The sequence below is a fragment of the Myotis daubentonii genome, chromosome 1 (genome assembly GCF_963259705.1).
Source record: "Myotis daubentonii chromosome 1, mMyoDau2.1, whole genome shotgun sequence".
NCBI lineage: Eukaryota > Metazoa > Chordata > Mammalia > Chiroptera > Vespertilionidae > Myotis > Myotis daubentonii.
The window spans coordinates 45,122,339-45,147,281 of NC_081840.1; the positions used below are offsets into that span (position 1 = coordinate 45,122,339).

The 24,943-nt window shown below is 40.4% G+C and overlaps 2 protein-coding genes across 6 annotated transcripts in view; one reads left to right on the forward strand and one right to left on the reverse strand.

The window, feature by feature from the left end:
* The window catches only part of INTS14 (integrator complex subunit 14), a 33,816-nt gene extending 14,415 nt beyond the window's left edge, over window positions 1-19,401 (forward strand). For all 3 annotated transcript variants that reach the window (XM_059698211.1, XM_059698221.1, XM_059698202.1), the window contains exons 7-12: window positions 136-228; window positions 1,954-2,098; window positions 3,891-4,024; window positions 13,161-13,279; window positions 15,316-15,381; window positions 18,546-19,401. In XM_059698211.1, the coding sequence (XP_059554194.1) occupies window positions 136-228; window positions 1,954-2,098; window positions 3,891-4,024; window positions 13,161-13,279; window positions 15,316-15,381; window positions 18,546-18,797 (809 nt within the window). In that variant the 3' untranslated portion in view covers window positions 18,798-19,401. The remainder of the gene's footprint in view (window positions 1-135; window positions 229-1,953; window positions 2,099-3,890; window positions 4,025-13,160; window positions 13,280-15,315; window positions 15,382-18,545) is intronic.
* A 515-nt stretch (window positions 19,402-19,916) lies between these two features.
* The window catches only part of HACD3 (3-hydroxyacyl-CoA dehydratase 3), a 34,345-nt gene continuing 29,318 nt past the window's right edge, over window positions 19,917-24,943 (reverse strand). For 2 of the 3 annotated variants that reach the window (XM_059698255.1, XM_059698276.1), the window contains one exon: window positions 19,917-21,600. In XM_059698255.1, coding sequence (XP_059554238.1) covers window positions 21,524-21,600 — 77 coding nt within the window. In that variant the 3' untranslated portion in view covers window positions 19,917-21,523. The other variant, XM_059698265.1, reaches the window with a different exon arrangement.

Sequence of the window (24,943 nt, forward strand, 5' to 3'; positions counted from 1 at the left end):
TTCTAATAACCTTCCTACCCATCATATTTGAATTCCATATCTAAATTAAACATTGTGTTTATGAAATCTAGTACATAGAAAATAATGTACTTTCCTATAGAACTAATTAATTCTATGTTGATTTATCCTTTTCAGATTTGGAAATAGTGGGGTTTATTGATATAGCTGATATTTCCAGTCCTCCAGTTCTGTCCAGACATCTGGTCCTACCTATAGCACTTAACAAAGGTGAGTTCTCTTCCTATTCAGTGATACATATGACGTATCTTATTGTCTAAAGTTATTCTTAAGTGTCAGATAATAGAATAGCCCATTTTGCAGAGTTTTTGGGAAAGGAATAGTGATTGGTTTGGATTGAATTTTTTTAAAATGGAATATTGCCTCTTCTACTAGAAAACTAATTCTGGAGCCTTACACTGTGGAAAGCATATTGACACATATTTATTGTGTATTGCTTTATTAATTTACAGTGGAGGTCCTCTTTAAAGATGACAGTGCTTTGTCCCTAATCCAAGGCTCTGCCTTTCCTGGTCGAAGGATGGCGAGGAAGCCAAAGTGATTCTTAGAGGTTGCCTGATAAATATGGAGTGAAATACAGCTCCATAAGGGGAGAAACTACACCTGTTCTCTACCAGGGTACTCAGTAAATTCTGTGCAATAAAACGGGAGAGCCCAGCCCCTTGGGAGGCTTCATTACTACAAAATAAGGCTCTCCAGGAACTATGAAGTCATGGCCCCCAAATTAAACATCTCTATGGAGAATGTTAGTCTCTAGCACTTGAAACTTCTCTTTTCTCTGTTCTAGGCTGACCATCCACTTTATGTTCACCAGCTCTCTCCAAGAAGCATATGTAGTCAGTCAGGTTTCTACTTACTGAGTTATCACATTCAGTTGATGGCGGTTGTCTCAGTTGTAAAATTGGCTATTCCATAACCCTCAATCACACATGCACAGACGGAATCTTGAAATGTGCCCAAAGATGGCTTATAGTGATTATTGTTCATAATTACTTTATTGTTCTTGATATTAATATTGATATCCAAATTTTCCTTACTTCTAAGGTCTAGAGATGGCAGGAAAGGAGGCAGGGATTCTGCATGCCCATATATATTGCCAAGAAAGTGGGCAAAAGGAAGAGTTTATGTAGGGGAACAATGGAAAGAAAGTGTGGGAAGGCAGAATGGGGCCATGTCTTAAGGGCTTTTGAATGTCAAGATAAACGGCAAATTCTTCCTATTGAATTAAAAAGTCTTTGCATAAGATTGAGTGGGCAGATAGTTCCAAAGAGAAGTTAATTGTAGGAAGATCCGTTTGTCAGCAGAGTGCATGAGAGAACCTGGTATTGGAGAGTCAGATCAAAAAGTTTATGGAATAACACTCTGCATCTTGGGTCGGGGGAGGCTCGCATCCATGTGCTCCTGAAGGCTGTCGGTTGAGAATACTCTTGCTATCTCTGAATATGTGGTTTTGTTTAGAAGGTACTTGAAACCCCCAGAGAGCACCTAGCTGAGTGTCCTAGTAGAAGCTGCGGAAAGCTAATTTTTGCATGTATCAGCTTCACTAAAATGTAATTCATATACCAGACATTTCATCCATTTAAGGTATACAAATCAGTACATTTTAGTATAGTTATAGAATTGTGCAACCATCACCACAGTTCATTTTAGAATCAGAATTTTAAAACCCCTACGCCCTTCATCTTCCTCAGGTAACCACTAATGTCCTTTCTGTCTCTATAGAGTTGCCTCTTCTGGATGTTTCATATAAATGGAATTCATAAACATGTGGAAACTGATTTTTATATGGATATGGGAACACCAGAATATGAGTTTTCCTTTTATAATATAAATCCATTTACTTTCCTTCCAAGGCTAGAAACAGTCAACAGTATAATTGCGGTTTGGATTTTTGTAGCAAATCTCAGTCTGACCTGTTTTCTCTTCTTTTCACAGAAGGTGACGAGGTGGGTACTGGCATAACTGATGATAATGAAGATGAAAATTCAGCCAATCAGATTGCAGGCAAAATACCCAACTTCTGTGTCCTGCTCCATGGCAGCCTAAAAGTGGAAGGAATGGTAGCAATAGTTCAGCTAGGGTAAGAAATGTTGTTTTCCTTTGGTTGAGTGAAAGGGAGAATCAATTAACAAAGTGAAGTTTTCCCAGACTTTTCTGAAAGAAATAGAAAAGTCTTTGTCTCCTTTTTCCTCTCCCTGCCATACCCTTCCCACCTACCATCGCCTTCTAAATTGCTCTTTAAATTATCCCCTAGAGCAGGGGTGGGGAACCTTTCTTCTGCCAAGGGCCATTTGGATATTTATAACATCATTCGGGGCCATACAGAATTATCAACTTAAAAATTAGCCTGCTATATTTGGTCAAACATTTAATTAACTCACTCCTCATGCCTTGGCAGGACCAGACCAAATGATTTTGAGGGCCTTACACAGCCCTCGGGCCAGACATTTCCCACCCCAACCCTAGATTAAGTTAAAAAGCCTTTTAATTCTATTGTTTTTAGATTATAGAAGTTTTCTTCTATTTTATCTAGGAACCTAGATTCAGTTATAGCAATGCTACCAACTTGCTGTTAGGATCTTATGCAGTGTTCACAGACTCCTCAGCTACAAAATGAGGAGGTAGAATTAAATGAAAAAAGATGCCGATAAAATTGATTGAACATTTACCATATGCCAAGCACTCCTGTAGGCTCCTTACATTCATTAACATATTTAATCTCTCACAAACACTACATAGGAGGTATTGATATTATTCCCATTTTGTAGATGAGAAACTGAGGCTTAAGAGGTCAAGGAGCTTGCTCAAGGTCACATGGCTAATAAATGGAAGAGCCAGGATTCTTACCTATGCATTTTATTCCAGAGTCCATGCTTGTAACCACTCTGCTGTATTTCTTCCCTAAGAGGAAAGCCTTTCTAGCTTCTACAATCACTGCAGGCTTGAATTTTCAAAGCTACCTGCTTCCCTTTCTATAATACCTGTTGTTAGAAAAGAAGAGGTGACTGAGCTTTTTCTGGCCATTGCCTGGGATAGACTGATATGAGATCAGAGGAAGCATGGCTCCATTTCTGCTTGAGTTAAAATTAGTTAGTACGAAAAGAAGAATACAGCTCTTTTTAGGTATTGGTTTGCTGTATTTCTTGGTACCCAAACTTACTTGCACTGGCTCTGAAAATGTACCTGGGGCCCTTTGCGAATTGGGAGCAGAGCTGGGTGATGGCTTTGTGCCTTTTGTTACAAGGTCTTCTCTGTGTTGGTGCTGCTGTGAATGACTCATGGAGGCAGCTGAAAAGACCAATAGATCGCAGCCCTTACTCCCCACCACCCCAGCAGCTGCCTCCTGCCCTTGTAATCTTTTTCTCTTTTAAGACTGCTTTTGCCCTAGCCGTTTTGGCTCAGTGGATAGAGTATCGGCCTGCAGACTGAAGGGTCCCAGGTTCGATTCCAGTCAAGGGCTCATACCTCAGTTGCAAGCTCCTCCCTGGCTGGGGCCCTGGTCAGGGCACGTGCAGGAGGCAACCAATCGATATATTTCTCTCACATTGATATTTCTCGGTCTTTCCCTCTCTTCCACTCTCTCTAAAAATCAGTGGAAAAATATCCTTGGGTGAGGCTTAAAATAAATAAATAAACAGTTGCTTTTGCATTCCATATCTACATAATTGAATAAAAATACATGTCCCAGAGGAATGGTGATGTTAGGGGGCAGCAGTATGCATTTTCAGGTTTAGGATTTGGCTTTAGTAAAAGTAATATACCTGATTTCAAAGCTGAAGCTTATGCCACTCAAGAGAAAAACACAGGTTAGACTTATTTAACTTGACAGTCACAGGCTTGATATTCTGATTTTCCATCTTCTCTCCATCTAGTCCTGAATGGCATGGAATGCTCTACTCCCAAGCTGACAGCAAGAAGAAATCAAACCTCATGATGTCCCTCTTTGAGCCTGGCCCAGAACCTCTCCCATGGCTAGGGAAAATGGGACAGTTGGGTCCTATTTCAGGTATAATGCAGATCAGATTTTATTGATCTTGACTTTGTTTTCCTCTCCGCTGTTCTGAATGGCTCTGACTCCGTAGTCAGAGAAATGCGTGATCTCCCTATGGGTGTGCCGTGGTCGCTGATGCTGGACATGTAAATGGAGAACCCCAAGAGAGTTTGATGTTTGAACTTTTTAACTTTATAACTCGGGAAACCATCATTTAGGTTGCTTTAATTACATATAAATGCTCTAACTGCTTAGAGTAAAAAAGCTACTCTCCATAAACTTATTTTTCTTTAATGTAAAATTTCCTTAGTGTAATTTTCAACCCAGATAATCCCCAGTCATTCCAAGATAATGTAATCCCCTTCCTTCTTGGAACTGTTTTCCTTGACTTTTCTAACATTGCATTTTCCTGGTACTTAACCTTTTTCTTCAGCAACTTTTCTTTTTCTGGCATCTTTTCTTCTTCTTGCCTCATGATGTTCTTCTCTTGCATTAATATACTCTCCTGGTTATTAAATCAGACATTATAGCTTCAGAGTCCCCCAAATCTACTAGTATAACTCTAGTCCTGCTTGATCTTTCCCTGGAATTTGCATATTGTATTTCCACTTCCCCTTGGACTGCTCCACCTGGATATTCTGCCACAGTCCTAAGCTCAGTATGTTTGTTATAGAAACCGTTGTCTCACCCCTTCCCTCTTAAACTGTTCCTTCTTCTGATTTTCCTACTCCTTCTGATGGAGGCCTTTTACCTTTGTATTCCTAGGTACTCAGGTTCCAACTGTAGAGTCATCCTTAATTCATTTGGGCCCATGTCACTTTCAGGAACATCTACCAAGCAACCTATTTTGTGCCAGGTCTAGGGGATAAAAGAGTTAGCAAGAGTTACTCAAAGTCTAGTGGAAAGGTGAATAATAAACGTAGGCTGACACAAGGTCAGAGTTGGCCTGCAGGAGAGGAGGATCACCTCTGCCTAGAGGACTCAGGAAAATCTCCTCACAGGACCCTGGCCAACTTTTTGGGGGAAAAGAAAAGACAGAGGAATTTGGTGAGCCAGTGAAGGAAGAAAGGGCATCCTGGACAAATGGAATCCTTATAGAAAAGAAAGGAGCACAGCCAAAACCGGTTTGGCTCAGTGGATAGAGCGTCGGCCTGCGGACTGAAGGGTCCCAGGTTCGATTCCGGTCAAGGGCATGTACCTGGGTTGCGGGCACATCTCCAGTGGGGAATGTGCAGGAGGCAGCTGATCGATGTTTCTCTCTCATCGATGTTTCTGACTCTCTCTCTCTCTCTCCCTTCCTCTCTGTAAAAAATCAATAAAATATATTAAAAAAATAAAATAAAATAAATAAAATTTATAAAAAATAAAAAAAAAAGAAAGGAGCACAAACTGTGGGGCAGGGGTTGGAAGGCCAGAGGGTAGGTTAGAGGTTGGCAGTGGCTGGAGCAGGGCAGGCCTCATCTGAAATGTGAAGAGCTGAAACTTTATTCTGCTGATATTGGAAAGCCACCAAAGGGGAGTAATATATCAGATCCTTCTGTCTATAATGAGAACAGTGGAGGTACCAGTTAGAAAACTTTGTAGTCTAGGTACTAATGCCCCCTGGTATTGTGCAATATGACCGAAAGCCAAGTGAGTAATAGTAAATTTGCGTTTAGAAAGATAACTGTGAAATGCGGATTTGAAAAGGTGAGGACATCCTGTAGTAAGAAGTCGACTATGATAGTCCTGGAGATGTGAAGGTGAGAGTCAGAACAAGGGGTAATGGCTGGGGACAATGGATGGGATCCAGGCAAGTCATACTAGTATTTACAAAGAAAAAGGAAAGAGAAGAATTAAGAATGATCCCAGGTTTCTGACCTGGGCTGCAGGGTGAAAGGTGGTACTATTAATTAAAACAGAGAACAGCCCTCACCGGTTTGGCTTAGTGGATAGAAAGTCGGCCTGCGGACTGAAGGGTCCCAGGTTCGATTCTGGTCAAGGGCATGTACCTTGGTTGCAGGCACATACCCAGTAGGGAGTGTGCAGGAGGCAGCTGATCGATGTTTCTCTCTCATCGATATTTCTAACTCTCTGTCCCTCTCCTTTCCTCTCTGTAAGAAATCAATAAAATATATTTAAAACAAAACAAAACAGAGAACAGAGGAGGAAGAGTAGATTTGGGAAGAATTTCTTTTGTGCATGTAGGGTTTATGCCTATGAGATTCAGATGGTGGTGCCTAGAGACAATTCCTATATGAACCTACAGTTCAGGAGAGAGGGCAGAGTTGGAAATACAACTTTTCATTATAAGCACATCACTGATTGTTAAAACGGTGAGAATGAAGCAGATTACTTAGGGCCAAAATTTTTGTGTGCAAAAATAAACCTGGAGAACTTGTATAAAAATTCTGTTTCCTGGGCCCCCACATACAGAGATTCTGATTCAGTAGGTCTGGATTCAGGCCCAGGAACTTACAGTTTTAATATTACCCACATCATTACAATCCAGGTGATCTACACTCTATAAGAAGCTCTAGCCGAAACCGGTTTGGCTCAGTGGATAGAGCGTCGGCCTGCGGACTGAAAGGTCCAAGGTTCGATTCCGGTCAAGGGCATGTACCTTGGTTGCAGGCACATCCCCAATAGGAGATGTGCAGGAGGCAGCTGATCGATGTTTCTCTCTCATCGATGTTTCTAACTCTCTCTATCTCTCTCCCTTCCTCTCTGTAAAAAAATCAATAAAATATATTAAAAAAAAAAAAAAGAAGCTCTAGCCTTAGCAAAGTATACAGATTAAGGGAAAAAAGAGCCAAGGACCAAACCCTTAGAAAGGGACAACTATTGGGGACAGTGGAAAGGGTGCTAGTAAAGGAAAATGAGAGGGAACAGGCAGATGAAAGGGAAAGTAGAAGTGTTGTCGCAGAAGCCAAGAGAATAGAGAGACTCAAGAAGGAAGCACAGTGTCTCATACACTTGTGCATGCTTGTCAGCTGAGCTCCACGGATGCCTTTTGCCATTGAAGCCTAGAGAAGATTTGGACTAAATATAGGCCCAGATGGTAGGCCAAAGTTCAGCAAGCTTTTTCAGGAAAAGAACAAGATAGTAAATATTTTAGGCTTTGCAGACCGTATGGCCTCTGTCATAACTACTGAGCTCTGCCATTGTAGCACAATATGTGCATAAATGATAGTGACTGTATTCCAAAAAATGTTACTTATGGACACCAGAATTTGAATTTTATATAATTTTCATGTATATTTCATGAAATATTATTCTCTTGATTTCTTTGCCCAGCATTTAAAAACATAAAAACCATTCTTAACTCAAAAACAGGCAACAGGCCATAGTTTGGCTACTTTTGAGCTAGGATCCAGGGGCTGGGGTTTTAAAGCTCACGCTGGGACAGGAGACATGACTTTGGTTCCAAACAAGACAAAGAATTGAGCTCTGTGAGTAAAGCTGAGAATGTGGAAGGTCTACCCTCTCAGTGAGAGGATGGCAAGAAAAATTCTACACATTTTTTTTCTACCCACTTTTCTGGATATAAAGGAATTTAAAAGTCTTCTCTGAGAAATGGAAGCCCAAGTCCTGCACCATGCAGACTGACACTGCCCATTCTGAAATGGGGATTTCTAAAACCAAACAATGCAGACCTGGTTCTGAAGCAGTGCAACCTTGGTGCATCCTCCAGAAGGCCATACAGTGGCTCTGTAGGGACACCTCTACAGCCCAGGGCAAAAGGACTTCCACAGAAAAACCCCCGCTGACGATGAGATCATGATTTGAAAAGCAGTTTCCAAATCATGAGAGGATTTTATCTCCTTTGAAGGAAGGCCAGCAGAGTGACTAGCCTCCTGAGAACTAAATCTGAAACACACTGTGGAATGAGTGTTTTAAAGATTGAAGAGTTTTAGGAAGGACCAGAAACCATGAGGAAAAAAGAGGACACTATAAATCAGGAGTCATTTGATCTTGACAGGAAATGATTGGTGGCTTCATAAAAGTAGCTTCAGTAGATAGTTAGCCAGGACATAGGTTGGGGAATGAATTAGATATGAGGAAATGAAGATGACAAGTTTGGCCACCAACAGTTGGAGGAGAACACAAGGGCAGAGGAAGTACGTGTGCGTGTGTAACGATTCCTCACCTTCATCTAGTCTCTCTAGCATCGTTACATTCATTCTGCCTTTCATTCTCACTGCTCTTGCCTTGTTCTGGCTTTACCTTTCACTTAGGTCAGAGGTCAGCTGACTATGGCCTGCAGGTCAAACTAGCCCACTGTCTGTTTTATAAGTAAAGTTTTATTACAAATGGCACACTCATTCCTTTTGTATTGTCTATGGCTGCTCTCCTGCTCCAGTGGCAGAGTAGAGTAGTTATAACAGAGACCATATCACCCACAAAGCCCTTTACAGAAAAAGTTTGCTCACCCCTGGCCTAGACTATTGTGATAGTTTTCACCACAGATGCCTGTCCATAATCTAAGATAGTAGCATTCACATTTCTTTCTGATCTGGCTTCCAACCAGCAGTGCTTGGCTTGTTACATGCATTCTTCATTCAAATTGGACTGCTGTTTACTCTGCCTTATATTCAAGTTACTATTTTCCTCCCTCTGGGTCTGTTCTTCTTTTCAATGAAGGTAATAAGAGCTTTTTTTTTTTTTTTTTTAATTTAAAAGATTTATTGAAAGTGTTGCTTTGTTATACCTGAAGCTTTCCCTTTGTTTGGTTTCTGGTTAACTTCAGTTAGAATAGCAGTGATCACTAGGTATCATACTGGTTCCATATACAAGTCCAAATATCATGCATACAAGTATGTGTTGTTGTTTTTTTATTGTCTAAAGTTTTACACATGTCTCCTTTTTCCCCAATTGACCCCCCCCCCGCAACCACCCCCCCCCCCCCGCAACCATTCCCACCCCAGGCAAGCCCCCACCACCCCAGTGTCTGTGTCCATTGGTTATGCTAATATGCATGCATACAAGTCCTTTGGTTGATCTCTAAACCCACCCCCACCCCCCACCTCCCCTGCCATCTGTCTCTGGATCTATTCTTTTTTTTTTTTTTTTTTTTTATATTTTATTGAGTTTTTACAGAGAGGAAAGGAGAGAGATAGAGAGTTAGAAACATCGATGAGAGAGAAACATCGACCAGCTGCCTCCTGCACATCTCCCACTGGGGATGTGCCCGCAACCAAGGTACATGCCCTTGACTGGAATCGAACCTGGGACCTTTCAGTCCGCAGGCCGACGCTCTATCCACTGAGCCAAACCGGTTTCGGCTGGATCTATTCTTGTTCATCAAATTATTATGTTGATCATTATATCCCACATATGAGTGAGATCGTGTGATATTTATCTTTCTCCAACTGGCTTATTTCGTTTAGAATAATGCTCTCCAGTTCCATCCATGCTGTTGCAAATGGTAAAAGTTCCTTCTTTTTTATAGCGGCGTAGTATTCCATTGTGTAGATGTACCACCATTTCTTAATCCACTCATCTGCTGATGGGCACTTAGGCTGTTTCCAAATCTTAGCTATTGTAAATTATGCTGCTATGAACATAGGGGTGCATATATCCTTTCTGATTGGTGTTTCTGGTTTCTTGGGATATATTCCTAGACGTGGGATTACTGGGTCAAATGGGAGCTCCATTTTTAATTTTTTGAGGAAACTCCATACTAGCTTCCACAGTGGCTCCACCAGTCTGCATTCCCACCAGCAGTGCATGAGGGTTCCTTTTTCTCCACATCCTCGCCAGCACTTGTCGTTTGTTGATTTACTGATGATAGCCATTCTGACAGGTGTGAGATGGCACCTCATTGTTGTTTTGATTTGCATCTCTTGGATGATTAGTGACTTTGAGCATGTTTTCATATGTCTCTCAGCCTTCTGTATGTCCTCTTTTGAAAAGTGTCTACTTAGGTCCTTTACCTATTTTTTGATTGGATCGTTTATCTTCCTTTTGTTAAGTTGTATGAGTTCCCTGTAAATTTTGGAGATTAAACCCTTATCGGTGATAACATTGGCAAATATGTTTTCCCACGCAGTGGGTTTTCTTGTTGTTTTGTTGATGCTTTCTTTTGCTGTGCAGAAGCTTTTTATTTTGATGTAGTCCCATTTGTTTATTTTCTCCTTAGTCTCCATTGCCCTAGGAGCTGTGTTGGTAAAGTTATTGCTACAACATATGTCTGCTATTTTGCTGCCTATGGAGTCTTGTAGGATTTTTATGGTTTCCCATCTTACATTTAAGACCTTTAGCCATTTTGAGTTTGTTTTTGTTTATGGTGTAAGTTGATGATCTAGTTCGGGGGTGGGCAAACTTTTTGACTCAAGGGCCACAATGGGTTCTTAAACTGGACCGGAGGGCCGGAACAAAAGCATGGATGGAGTGTTTGTGTGAACTAATATAAATTCAAAGTAAACATCATTACATAAAAGGGTACGGTCTTTTTTTTTTTTAGTTTTATTCATTTCAAACGGGCTGGATCCGGCCCGCGGGCCGTAGTTTGCCCATAGCTGATCTAGTTTCATTTTTTGCATGTATCTGACCAAATTTCCCAGCACCATTTATTGAAGAGACTGTCTTGACTCCATTGTATGCTCTTAACTCCTTTGTCAAATATTAATTGAGCATAATGACTTGGGTTGAAAAATATGTGTTATTTTGTAATTACTTATTTTTAAAGAGTGTGACTCTGCTATCTTATTAAGGATACTATCTAGTTCCTTCTTGAAAAAAAATCAGAATTCTTGGTAAAACAACTTAAATTATTTTTCTTTCATATGTCTGTTTAATACACACACACACACACACACACACACACATTTCAGAGAGGAAGGGAGAGGGAGAGAGAGAAAAAAATCAATGATATGAGAGAATATTTGATTGGCTGCCTCCTGTACGCTCCCTACTGGGGATCGAGCCTACAATCCTGGTATGTTCCCTGACCGAGAATTAAACTATGACCTCCAGTTCATAGGCCAATGCTCAACCACTAAGCCACACCAGCTGGGCTCATATGTCTGTTTTTATGTAGATATTCTTTACATCTTATCTGCAAAGAAGATAGATTTGCCCTGACCAGTTTGGCTCAGTGGCTAGAGCATCAGCCTGTGGACTGAAGAATCCCACCAGGTTTGATTCGGGTCAAGGGCATGTACCTTGGTTGCGGGCACATCCCCAGCTGATCAGTGTTTCTCTCTCATGGATGTTTCTAACTCTCTATCCCTCTCCCTTCCTCTCTGAAAAAAAATCAATAAAATATATTTTAAAAATTTCAAAAAAAAAGAAGATAGATTTTATTTTATTGATTAATACTCACCTGAGGATATTTTTTCCATTGCTTTTCAGAGTGGAAGGGAGGAAAGGAGAGAGAAACATCGATGTGAGAGAGACACATCAACTGGTTGCCACCGCACCCACCACCCACATGCACTCTGACCGGGGTGGGGATCAAACCTGCAACCCAGGTACGAGCCCTTGACCAGGAATTGAACCCATGACCCTTAAGTGTTTGGCCATCGTTCCAACCATTGAGCAACACTGGCCAGGGCAGAAGATGAATTTTGCAAAGCAATGGAAAGATATGGTATCTTAGGAATTAGTACTTCTCTCTCTAAAGTCATTTTATCTTAAATGCCTAATTTAAAAATTAGATTTCTCATTTGCTTTAGCAAGTGCTTTTTAAAAAATATTTCTGAGTCTTTTTTTCTTCAGTGCACTCTGTTAAAAAGTTCTGATTCCTTTGTTTTAAATACATTATATCAGTTCATTTGGGTAAGAAAAACTAATTTCTTCAGCATACACATTAGTATTTGTCTGGAGTTAAAAATATTCAATGAAATGTCTATTTTCACTTTGGGCAACACCCATAGTAACCTTTAGTATATCATGTGACAATTCTATAATAGGTATGTCAGGTTCTCTCCAATAGACTTGAGAAACATGATTATCATCTTAGAGCAGCTTTTGAAGTATCTTACCTTCAGAAATTCTCTCTCTTCCTCCCTTCCTCTCTCCTTTTTTCTCTTTCTCTCTCTATATACATATACATACATCATACGTACATACTGTTAGGTTATTATAATTTGAGTATATAGTAAGAGCTAACATTTTTATTGAACTTAACTTTGTCCCCGGCACTGTGCTAGGCACAATGAAATGTATAATCTCATTTTATTCTCATAATAGTCTTATGAGGTTGGAATTGTCATTATGGTAACAAGTAATAATTGATAATAAAACCTGCCTTAGAGGTTTGTTGAGAGAATTTATTGAGGGGAATAAGTATAAAGTTTCTGCCACAGTAGACACATAATAATGGGCAAAGGATTTAAGCTCCCTGCCTGGTTGGGAAAATGATTCCTGTTCTGTCTACCCCAGAAGGTGGTAACAATAATGACAAGCCAGTAGATGTAAGTATGCCCTGTAAGTTTGTGGCAGTTTCTTTGGCTCAGGAAGCAGGTAGAAAAACAGGAACCCTTGTTTATTCACATAGCTATAAAACCAATATGGCTTTAATCCTTTAGAAGCAATAAACTAATAAACCATAATAAGGTGGGGTATGTTTCACCAAAAAGTACTTCTTCCCTTGCCCCTTTTCTTAATTTGGCTATATATAATTTTCCCAGTGTCTATACCTATGCTCTCTAATCCAGTAGCCACTAGCCACATGAGGCTATTTAATTAAACAAAATGTAAAATTCAGTACCTCAGTCACACTAGCTACACAAAAGTGTCTGTGGCCACATGGGCTAGTGGCTGTCATTCTGTCATCGCAGAAAGTTCTGTTGGAAAATGCTAGTCTAAGCTATACAGAGTTTTAGTTTGTTTATTTTTTAAAATAGTACATTAGTATTATTGTATGTATTTGTATTATCTTCTCTGACTTTAATTCATAAAGCAAATAATAAGTAAAGCTTGTTTCTAAAAAACATCAAGCTGTTTTTCACTTACATGGGCCTTAGTTGATTGTTTGGTCTCTTACATCAGTGGCGTTTTATTGAGAACAAGATCCCCAACCTGACTGAAGTTAATAGATTTTCTTAATTAGGGAAGTAACAGGATATAGAAGATTGAATGATTTCAAAGTGCTTCTAGCCTAATTGGAAATGTAATTGATTGTGTTCTGCCAGATGTCATTTCAAGAATGTCTTTTTCTTTTAAGATGCGAAAGAAAACCCTTACGGTGAGGACGACAATAAGAGCCCATTCCCCCTGCAGCCCAAAAACAAACGCAGTTATGCCCAGAACGTGACTGTCTGGATCAAACCCAGTGGCCTGCAGGTAATATTACCGTTCACATTGCTTTCCACTGGGGACAGGAGGAGGGATTCTGGCAGGCAGGCAGGCAGACATTTGATCTGATTTTCCTTCCCTTTGATACTTACTAATTCATTTACTTCTAATGTGTGTCATTATTTCCAAAAAGGATTTGAGGTGGCCTACGGTAAAAAATGTATACAGCAAAATCATTTTTTACAAAATTTAGAGCAATACAAAACCTAGAGGAAGAGGGGAGACAATTGTTCCGGGAACCCATGGCAAAATAATTGTATTGAACAATTTGGCTCTGAGCTACCAAGGTCAAAAAAGAAACAGGTAGGGTTTTATGTTATAGAGGGTTATATGTCTGATTAAAGGAAGTATGTCAGTTTTTCTAGAGAGACACATTTCCTTGGCATTGAATTTTAATGTGAAATTTTGGACATGCTGAGACATTGAATAATATAATGGGTGTTATCTTTAACAACAATTTCGAGAACAATGTAAAAATCTTCATATGGTTATTTCTTCCATTTCCACAGTAGAGCCCAAACCATAGCATTACACTGTAATTCCACAAAAACACTTTCATGGGAAGCTGCGAGTAGATTATTACCAAGGTATGCTACTTTCAGGCAAGGCACTGAGTGACATTTCTTCTTCCAAAAAGTCCTTTGTACCTATTTTTTAAAATCACTTTTGAGCCTTTGTTCTCATTTAAGTGCCTTTTCTTCCTTTGTTCCTCCAATGAATCCAGCTTAAGCCAGAAGAGAAGAGGTAATCAGGCCATGTGACAACAGAAGTGGCTTCTGTTGATGGCATAGTCACCCTTTTCACAGAGACTGGACACATCCTGCCATGGCTAAGGGAAAAGAGGTCTCTTCACTTTGTGGAGAAATCAGGTTCTCCCTCTTTCCTATCACCCCTGACCTGAGCACTTCCCTATTGGAGGGATAGCTGATTTTTCCCTCCTAATTTTTCTAAAATTATTTAAAAATTTTTATTTTAGGCTAGGTATATTTTTTTTTATTGTGATGAAATACACATAACATTTACCATTTCAACCATTTTTAAATATGCCATTCAGTGGCATTTTGTATAATCACAATGTTATTCAACCACTACTACTATCTAGTTCCAGAATATATTATCACCCCAAAAGGAAACCCTGTACCCATTAAGAAAGTCACTCTATTTTCCCATCTTCCCCCAGCCCTTGGCAACCACTAATCTGCTTTCTGTCTCTTTGGATTTGCCTATTCTGGATATTTCATATAAATAGAGTCATATAACATGTGGCCTTTCTGGTTTGGTTTCCTTCCACTAAGCACAGTGTCAGTGTTCATTCATGTTGTAGCATACATCAGTACTTTTCCTTTTGGTGGCTGAATAATATTCCATTGTATAACCATGCCACATTTTGTTTATCCATTCATTCAGTTGATGGCATTTGGATCGTTTCTACCTTTTTGCTATTCAGAATAATGCTGCTATGAAAATTCAACAAATTAATTTTTTTCTTAAGGTGCTGTACTGTTGTAACTAAGAAATCATAGCCAAACCCAAGGTCATGAAGATTTGCCCTTGTTTTCTTTTAAGAGTCTGAAGTGTAAGAGTTTTAGCTCTTGCATTTAGGTCTCTGATACATTTTTATTTACTTTTTTGGTGTGAAGTAAGGGTCCAACTTCATTCTTTTCTATGTGTCTATCTAGTTGCCCTAGCACCATTTGTAGAAGAAACTATTCTTACCCCATTGAATGGTCTTGGCAACCTTGTCAGAAAAGCAGCTGGCCATATGTATACTTACTTGGTGTGTTTTTGTGAGACAAGTTAATTTCTGTCACCAAGGGATTTATTATCAAGCTTTGAAGGAGGGAGGTGCTGTACTAATATTGAACAGAACTGTGACATTAGTGACATTAATTCAGACGGGATCCTCATTTTGACACTGCAGCTCTATTTGTATTTTCATTTCTTTAAACATTTAGAGCCAACCTTTTGTATTCTTTCCCCTTTACCACAGAAATCTAATGTTGAATTTGTTTTATCCTTGATAGACAGATGTACAGAAGATTTTAAGAAATGCAAGGAAATTACCTGAAAAAACACAGACGTTCTATAAGGTGAGACTATCAGAATTACAGTGGAAGAGGGTGAGCCCTGGGATGGGTGCCAAAAATAAATGGTTCACCACAGTTAGTGTAGGGTCATAGAGTGAACATGGACAGGTGTTAGAAATAGATGGCTTGTGCTTCAGTTTTTTCCATCAGTAAAGTCAGTAGAAGTGATAGGTCCATTTTGCCCTAAAATCCAAGAATTAGAAGTGCTTAAATGGCCTGGTTCTGTGCAGAAGGGCTTCTCTGTGTTGGTGCTGCTATGACTGGCTAAAGGAAGGAGCGGAAAGGACCTTAACCCTCATAGCCCTTAACCTTTTCACCATTCCCACGTGAGTATCCAGCCTAACCCCAGGCTACCATTGTATGTGACTTCCTGGGATGGTGATTGCCCAGGACATTCTTACTGTACCAGAAAAGCTGCTCCCAGGAATGACTTCTAAAATTGCACATTTATGAATTGCAAAAGGATGGCCCTCAGGAATCATACCTAGCTAATTCAGAACCATTGGTGGAAGGAATAAAGTTACAAGGGGTGAGGTGGAGTGTGGGGCCTTTAAGCTCACTCATTTCTCCCCTGTCCTTCTGGTGTTTGGCTGAAATCAAATTAAGTAGCAGTGTGAGGTATGCTGTTGTCAGTTGTATCCTAGTTCGCTAAGCTTAAAATGTGGACACACAGACAGCCCTAGGCTAGCATTTCTTCCAGAGAACATACATGCTACTTTGTCTGGATGTTATTTCATTACCTTTATGTCACTGTTGTCTTCAAACCTAATTATGTAGTGAGCTGGTGAAATCAAGGAAGAGCAACCTTAATCAGAGTTCAACACCAGCAAGCTGGCCAGCCTGCCATGCCCCCTAACTGAAAGCCAGCTCACACAGGCCCTTGGTGACCATTCTGGCTGTGGTCCTTCTTCCTGCAGAGCTTTCTACACACAATCATCAGCTTCTATTCAAGATGACACACTTGTACTTTGGCCTTTTCAACTTTTCACTTATTTAACAGATGATAGAGAAGTGGTCAGAAAGCCCATTTCTCTTTTCTGGATTTATATAATCCCACATATCACAGCTGGAAAGGGCCTCTACCAGGCAATTGCTTCAGCCCCGCAGTGGGCAGGGAAGAGGTTATCGTGCTCACTTTGTAAATGAGGCCAGTGAGGCTATACACATTGCCCAGATCACGCTGCTAAGCGTGCTAAGTGGTTGATGGGGCACTTCCTATTTCTCTGCTTCCATTCACTACCCCACTTTTTTTTTTTTTTTTTTCTAGAGAGAGAAAGAAACATTGATGTGAGAAAAATATCTATCGGCTGCCTCCTGCACACTCCCCACCTCGGATCGAGGCCCAAACCCGGGCATGTGCCCTGACCAGGAATCAAACTGGCAACCTTTTGGTGCATAGGTCAATGCCCACCCAACTGAACCACACTAGCCCAGATCCACCTTTCTTTTTGTGGCTATCTTTCGGTCAGGCTTCTGACTCCTCCAGAGCCTCCTCCAGTGTGTTCATTGTCATTCAGCAGGAGAGGCTGAGAACCCTCTGAGGTTTGGGACAAGCCTTTTCCATACCTGAGTAACAGGAAAAGTAAAACCTCCTTAGAGTTATGAGTAAATGAAATGATGTATGTGAAGTGCCTCACACATTTGCATGAGTGCTCATTAACTGTGGTGGTGATGACCTGTTTCAGTCAGTGTCTTTCTTACCAAGCTTTCTCATCACCTACAGAGGAACTGCTTCTCAGTTATGTCATCACACTCTCATTACAGGGTCCCTAGGCGATCAGGGCCGATCAGGGGCCTTCCAGCTGCCGGCCAGGGCCTTCCTTCGTTCCGCGCCGCCCCCTGGTGGTCAGCATTCGTCATAGTGAGCAATTGAGCTCCTGATCTCCCAGTTGAACTCCTGAGGGGACACTTTGCATATTAGCCTTTTATATAGAGAGATGCTCACTTAAGTTTGGGGGTCAATGAGAACTTACTCTAAGCTGAGCACTTAGAAAGTATGTACTCATTCCAGACAGAGAAATGGCTGACTGGCTCGGTCAGGAAGTCAACAAGATGGAAGAAGATGAAGTGGGAGTAGAAATCAGTCAAGAAGTGGGGCCAGGCCAGTGTGGCTCAGTGGTTGAGCATCCACCTGAACCAGGAGGTCATGGTTTGATTCCCAGTCATGGCACATACTCGGGTTGTGGGCTCAGCCCCCAATAAGGAGGGTGCAGTAGGCAGCTGACCAATGATTCTCGCTCATCGTTGATGTTTCTCTCTTTCTCTCTCTCTCTCTCTCTCTCTCTCTCTCTCTCTCTCTCTCTCTCTCTCTCTCTCTTCCTCTCTGAAATCAATAAAAATATATATTTTTAAAAGTGGAGACCACATGCCAAAACCGGTTTGGCTCAGTGGATAGAGCATCAGCCTGCGGACTGAGAGGTCCCGGGTTCGATTCCGGTCAAGGGCATGTACCTGGGTTGCGGGCACATCCCTGGTGGGGGATGTGCAGGAGGCAGCTGATCGATGTTTCTCTCTCATCGATGTTTCTAATTCTATCTCTCTCCCTTCCTCTCTGTGAAAAACCAATAAAATATATTTAAAAAAAAAAAAAAAAAAAGTGGAGACCACAAATGGAGCTTTGAGAATTTGATAGTCTACCAGTGTACATAATTTCTGCCTAATTATGTACATTATTCAGCAAATATTAGGTCATCATAGTTGAGGTATATGCGTGCTATTTGCAGATAAAAGGTGGTTGTATTTTCTTAAAAAGTATTTTGCAAGAATGGTTTTAAACAAATCTACTTATCCAGTTATACCTTTGAATAAAAACCTTTTAGCCAGAAAGTTCTGCTCAGTGGTTAGAGCATTGGTTCTCAGACTGAAGGATATTGGGTTTAATTCCCGGTCAAGGGCATGTATCTCAGTTGCAGATTCGATCCCCACCCCAGTCAGGGCATATGTGGGAGGCAACCAGTTGATGTGTCCCTCTCACATGGATGTTTCTCTCTAACCACCCCTCCCCACCTCACCCAATCACTTTCACTCTCTCTAAGAATCAATGGGAAAAGTATCCTTGGGTGAGAACTAAAAAAAAAAAAAAAAAAAGGTTTTTGGTGTGTTTTTTTAATATGTGATAAGGAAATTGCATTTTAGGAACATTCATGGTTTTTTTTATCTTATTTCAGGAACTGAACCGTTTACGAAAGGCTGCCCTGGCCTTTGGTTTCCTGGACCTGCTCAAAGGGGTGGCTGACATGCTGGAAAGGGAGTGCACGCTGCTGCCCGACACCGCCCACCCCGATGCCGCGTTCCAGCTGACCCACGCTGCCCAGCAGCTCAAGCTGGCCAGTACTGGCACCTCCGAGTACGCTGGCTACGACCACAACATCACACCTTTGCAGACAGACTTCTCCGGGAGCAGCACTGAAAGAATGTAAAGCTGACTTTGGGAGCCTGCCTTCCTTCTCATTTTAAGTCCAAATGATTTCGGGTAAAAACTACTCCAGGGTGTTCACCTCTGCAGCCACCACCTGAAGACCTCCCTGAGGCTGCCTCAGAAGCACCCCTTGCTGGTTTGATGACTGCAACAGTCCGAGAAGGGCTTTGACCTTCTCTTTCTAAGCTCTTTCAGCCCAGAAGACACCTGTGGCTCCCGTAATGGGTACATCTTCTGAGAAGCTTGATGGTGTGATGGGTACAGAGCTCTCTCCCTTCCTCAGGAAACCTAACCCACAGGGGTCCTCTGGCTTTCTGAAAGGCATCTTCTCTCCTCTCAATCATAAGGACATTTTCAAGATTCTGCCCTTGGAATGAGCAACCCAGACTGGGACTAGCTAAGGACAAGCCCTACACCACTAAGTTTCGGAACTTTTCTTAGAACTTGCGCAAAACTTAGTGGTAACACTTAGGTGCTTTTGGTATGTCTTGAGATACAGACTTTTAAACAGCAGCCATAAATGTAAAAAATTATTCCCATTTCTTCAAGCTTTGTTTTTTAATGAAAAAGTATTTGATTTTCTATAAAATGGTTTCACTGGTAAATTAATGAGTCTTTGTCTTTTGGTCTGTCCTGTCTGGATATAATTTCAGCTTTCTGTGCGGCAGATTCATAAATCATGAGCGTTTCTTGGGTTCCATACCGACTTCCTTGTTTCCGACACCTGTTAGGCCTCATTGCCGACGCCAGGTTCCATTCAGGTAGATTCTGACAGGTCACTGCAGTTAGCTCCCCTTCCAATTCATCAGCTAGCTTCATGACATTGGGCAAGTCCTGTAGCTTCTCTAGGTTTTGTTTATATTATCAGTGCTTTTCAAATTGCTCTGTGGACCACCTAAAGCAGCGGTCGCCAACCGGTGGTCCGTGGACCACTGGTGGTCCGTGAGGTCCGAAAGGTTGGCGACCGCTGGCCTAAAGTATTACTCCCTCAGGCTTCAACCTGAGCATCTACTTTTGGTTTAACATGCTGAACTGCTATATAATATTTTGTCTGGAAAAAGGACTTTATCACTAACAATTTGAAGACCAGTAGAGTAAATAAATGATCTTTAAACACAAGTTAGGATTTTGACTGTAAATGTTTAATAGAAATACACAATCTTTTGCTTTCTCAGACAGCAACAAAAAGGCTTGTAAGAATGTAAGATTCTGCCACAGATGCAGTATAATCTGCTGCAAATAATTACACACAGAATAATTATCTGCAATAATTACACACAGAAACTCAGGTGAAAGAATATCAGAAGTTAATACAAACAAGTATTGACAGAAGTTACAGACATGCAAAATATCCTTCAGTGCAATGAACTTGTAAAAAAATCAGCCAGCCTATGCTAATCATAGGTTTTTAGGTCAAACCAAGTTTCAATCTTGGGCTCAGAGAAACAGCATAGCTCATTTAGTCCCTTTTTCCTCAGGAACAATGGGAATGGCACAATTGAGCAATTGTGCCTTAAATTCTTTCATACAAGCATTCTAACACATTTTGCTTGGAATGTGGAAGAAACTGATGTTTTTGACAATGGCCAAACTTCATAATGCCTACATTTTTTTCAGTTCCTCTGTTGGTGGGTTTCCTGCCAGGAGTCTGTGTTAATGGACCAGCTGGTGATTCTCTAGCCAATGTTCTCTGTTCACTGTCCTACTTCAGAGGTGAAACAACAGCAGAATAAAAGGTGTTTTGAGGTCTACTAAAAAACAAACAATCCCACCACTTACTCTGACAGGTACACAAATGGACTTACCCAGGTCAGGGGAAAGAAGCTGGAGTTGTCTATGTTTGTGCACAGCCTAAGGCAGTTTTGCAGGTGTGTTTAGACTGGCCTAGTCTAGTGTTTCCAGTTTGCTACAGGCTGCACTGCAGGCAGCTATCTTGTGGCCAGTTTGACCTTTCTGACCCCTGTAACCATTTGGGGTTGGAACTCCTATAATCTCATTATTTTCTAACTCATGTTTCATCTTTCTTTAAAGTTGAAAATAGTTCTGATTTATCTTGGAATGAAGTAAGTGATCATGGTGTTCCAAGGTTCTGACTGGTTTCTCTCAAATCATTCTGTGTCCACACAGGTAAGCACTGTATAGTAACAGATATTGTTAGAGAGGCCAAGAAATTCACAGGTAATATGAGTTCTCAAGGCCCACTTGGACTCAAATGTTTTATCAGTGACTGAGTCAAACAGATTTTCAAAAAATCAATGCCACTCCACTTATTAAGTAACCCTTTGGGTACAGAATATATTAGGTCCTGCCTAGGTCACTTTCACAGGCTCCTATAGAGCAAAACAGTCTTGTTTTTCTTCCACAATCAATAGCTGAAAAGAACAAATTCCAGCTGTAAGAATGGCCAGTACCTAGTAGGTTCAGGGCACTGATGAAATCTCTAGCTTGTGTAAAACAGACTGGACACGGAGTGGGTGGGGACAGGGCTGTCTGATGTCACTAACAGATTACAAAAGAACAAACCTGTCATCAGATATCATGCAAGTACTACACTAAGATAATACAATAAATTCAGGATGTAACTGGGGAAAGGGGAAGATAGCCTTACTGAGAATTTAATCATTTAACGTTAAAAAAAACTTTTACATCAGTACAAGAAGGTAAAACTGTAAGAATTATAGATTAGGCTCAAAAGTCTACATGGCAAGAAGTCATCTAAATCTCTTTTCAGTGGATTTTCTTCTTTTTTTGTCCATAGTGCCGCCTGCGCTGTTTATAAAGGTGACGGAAATTTATGTATAACCCTGAAAAAGAAAAGAGGCCAATTAGACATGAGAATCTTTGTCCTGTTTATAACCAGAAGCTCTTGGGCAGGGACAGTCTAGTTGGCTGTTTTTCATACCCCTCTGTGCTTACTGCAGCTGCTCAGGAAGTACGATTCAGTAACAAGTTAGTAACAATGCACTAGAGACCACTCAAATTTCTCCCAGTGGGTTTACAATTTCACTTTCTCCCATATTTTATTATAAAAATTTTCAAACATACAAAAAAGATTAAGTTGTTGTACAGTAAATACCATCTAGATTAAACTTTAACTCTATTACATTTTTTAATCGCATATCCATTCCCATCTAATTTTTTATGTTTTTCAGTAAAAGTTACAGACATCAATATCCCTAAACATTTCCTTAGAGTTCACAATATTTTTCTCCCAATTTCTTTTCAAGTAAGACTTACATAAAATACACAAATCTGAAGTATAGAAACAACCCAATTTTTAATTCAAGGCTATGCAATAAACTGTATTAAGCAACAGTTTAAAAGGTGTGGGGGGGAGTACTAGGGGGTAAGGACACATATGTAATACCTTAATCAATAAAGAAATTAAAACTAAAATAAAAGGTGGGGGATACTTTTCTAGGAAGCACAATCTTCTCATTTAGAAAATACAGGATTTCAGCTCAGCCAGCATGGCTGAGTGGTTGAGCATCAACCTATGAACCAGGTCACCGTTCAATTCCCAGTCAGGGCACACGCCCAGGTTGTGGGCTCGATCACCAGTATGGAGCGTGTAGGAGGCAGCCAATCAATGATTCTCATTTTTGCTGTTTCTATTTCTCTCTCCCTTTCCCTGCCTCTCTGAAATCAATAAAAAAATATATTTTTAAAATACAACACAGGATTTCAGTCAGAAAGAACAAATTTCAGTTCTACTTCATCACTGTGGCTTAGCCTCACTTCAGTTTCCTCATTGTGCAGCAGAGTTAAAAACACTTATTTTACAGACTGATTGTGAGAGAACACAGGTTTAGAAAAGCACTTTGATCTGTATACAAACGTAACTGGTTGTTATTACTGCTTCTAAATTATGCAGATTTAGGATTTACTTCATTCTGAAGAATAAGAACAACTGCATATTCATTGTAGGCAAACTAGATATGAGTATAAAACCTTAAAAATTAACATAAGCAACATGAAAAAAGCCACTAAGGTTAGTGCACAATAAAATACTTCTACCTTTCTAACTTCTTTAGTAAAATATTTTGAGGTCTTTCCAATATTTATTCCTCTTTAACCCTTTCAGTATGCCCACCTGGTGGAGCGTAAGTACAGTAATAGGTTTATCCAGTAACAGAGGGGAAGGGCTCTTAATGAGTGCATTTTCCAAACTGAAGCTTACTCCCTTCAACTGCCCAACTATTTTAACACTTTTGGTTAGAAATCTTTCTGAAATGTATTACACCTTTTCTGAAATAGAAAATAAGAAATGGAATAAAATTTAATTTTAGCAAATGACCTACACCCATAAGTTGTACTATTAACTGTGCTTCTGCCATGTACGCTATCCCGAAGTGTACGTCTCTTCTCCCTGATACTAAATGGCCAAGACCGCTGCACTTTCTGGCTTCTTGGGTTTACTTTTTGTGGTCTTCCTCTCAGTGTCTGTGGTAGCCACCCTCCAAGATGGGCCCAGTGATCCCTACACCTCTTGGTATTTCATACCCTTGTGTAGTCCCCTCCCACACTTTACTAGGTAGGTCTAATGTAACCAACAGAATATGGAAATAGTGACGGTATGTCACTTCTGCGGTTAGGTTATCAAAGTGTGGAGATAGAGGTGCTATTATCACTGCAATGGCAATCATATTACAATGTATAGATGTATCAAATCAATAGGTTGTACACTTTAAATTTATACAATATGTCAAGCATATTACAATCAAAAATTAAATAAGTAAATGTTTTAAAAGGCAGTGTGGCTTCTGTCTCTCAGATCACTTGCTGTGGGGGAAGCCATGTCATGAGCAGCCACAGGGAGAAGTACTGCAGCTAGAAACAAGCTTTCTCTCCACAACTACGTCAGTGAGCTTGGAACAGATCCTCCAGCCCCAATCAAGCCTGCAGAAACTAGCACCAGCTGAGCTGACCACTTGACTGAAACCTCATGAGGGACTCTGAGCTGGGCCACCCAACTGGGCTGCTTCCTGACCCTCAGAAACCATGTGAGAGAATAAATGTTTGTCATCTCAGACTGCTAAATTCTGGGGTAATTTGTTAGACAACAATAGATACCTAATATACCATCTTGCTGTCACATCCTCTGTTACTAGGACACCAGAGAGCCGTACTTATTTAGGGCCACCTCAAGACTTTTGTAAAGCAGGGATAAATACATAAATTATGTTAAAATGTATTAGAACTTTATCTAAAGTAAATAGTCTTTATAGTTAGAAAGGCTTATAAATCATATTTGCAATAATTTAGGTTTACATATTTTCCCTTCTTTTAGTTTTTATGAATTAAGGCAAAAATTTATATTTTATATAAAAGTAAATTAATAAATAAGCAAGCAGGTTTTACATGAGGAGCACGGAAGCCTCCTATTGTTAGGCAGAAAGCTTTATGACATCTCTTGGCTGTTCTTCCTTCTTGCTACCAGTTGTATTACCACTCCTGTAAACTCTGGATAAGGAATGTGCTACTGAAATTAGTAAAAGTAAAATGAGCTTCTTATCCTATTTTAAAAGAGCTTCTTCCATTGTTTTAAACATAAAATATATTATGGTGAGTTCCCAGTGACCAAGAAAGATAATCACTGGGGATCAGAGAAGAAATACTTCCCATACAGAGCATATTCTCCTAGTGGTCTGTTCTGCAAAGCAATCGTTCTCTAACTCTATACTACTCTTTTGGAAATAAGATTCCTAAAGACTTTTAAAAGTTTGAATCATTTAGCTCTACACTTGCCGGGAGCCGGTCCATCCTTGCTGTCAAGGGACCTGGCATATATGGCATACTGTTCTTAATATGTTTGCTCACCTTCTTGGTGCTGTGTTTTAACCAAGGTCACCTCTCCGAGAAAGGTTGTTTCCCCAGGTAGGGATTTTCCCCTGAAGTTAGGGAGGGAATAAAACCCCTTAACTAAGTGCCAGGCGGGTAATTAATCACTTTAACTACAAACAATCATGCTTAAGCTGCATAATCTTTACTCCCTGGAATGGAGATAAGAAACGCCCTAACCTTTGTAATAGAGATTGATAGGATTGAATCAACTGGTATAAATACAGATGTAACAAGACAGAGAGAGACAGAACTTAAGAAGAGAGCCAAGAAGACAGAACCTACACAGAACCTACAGACAGAAGA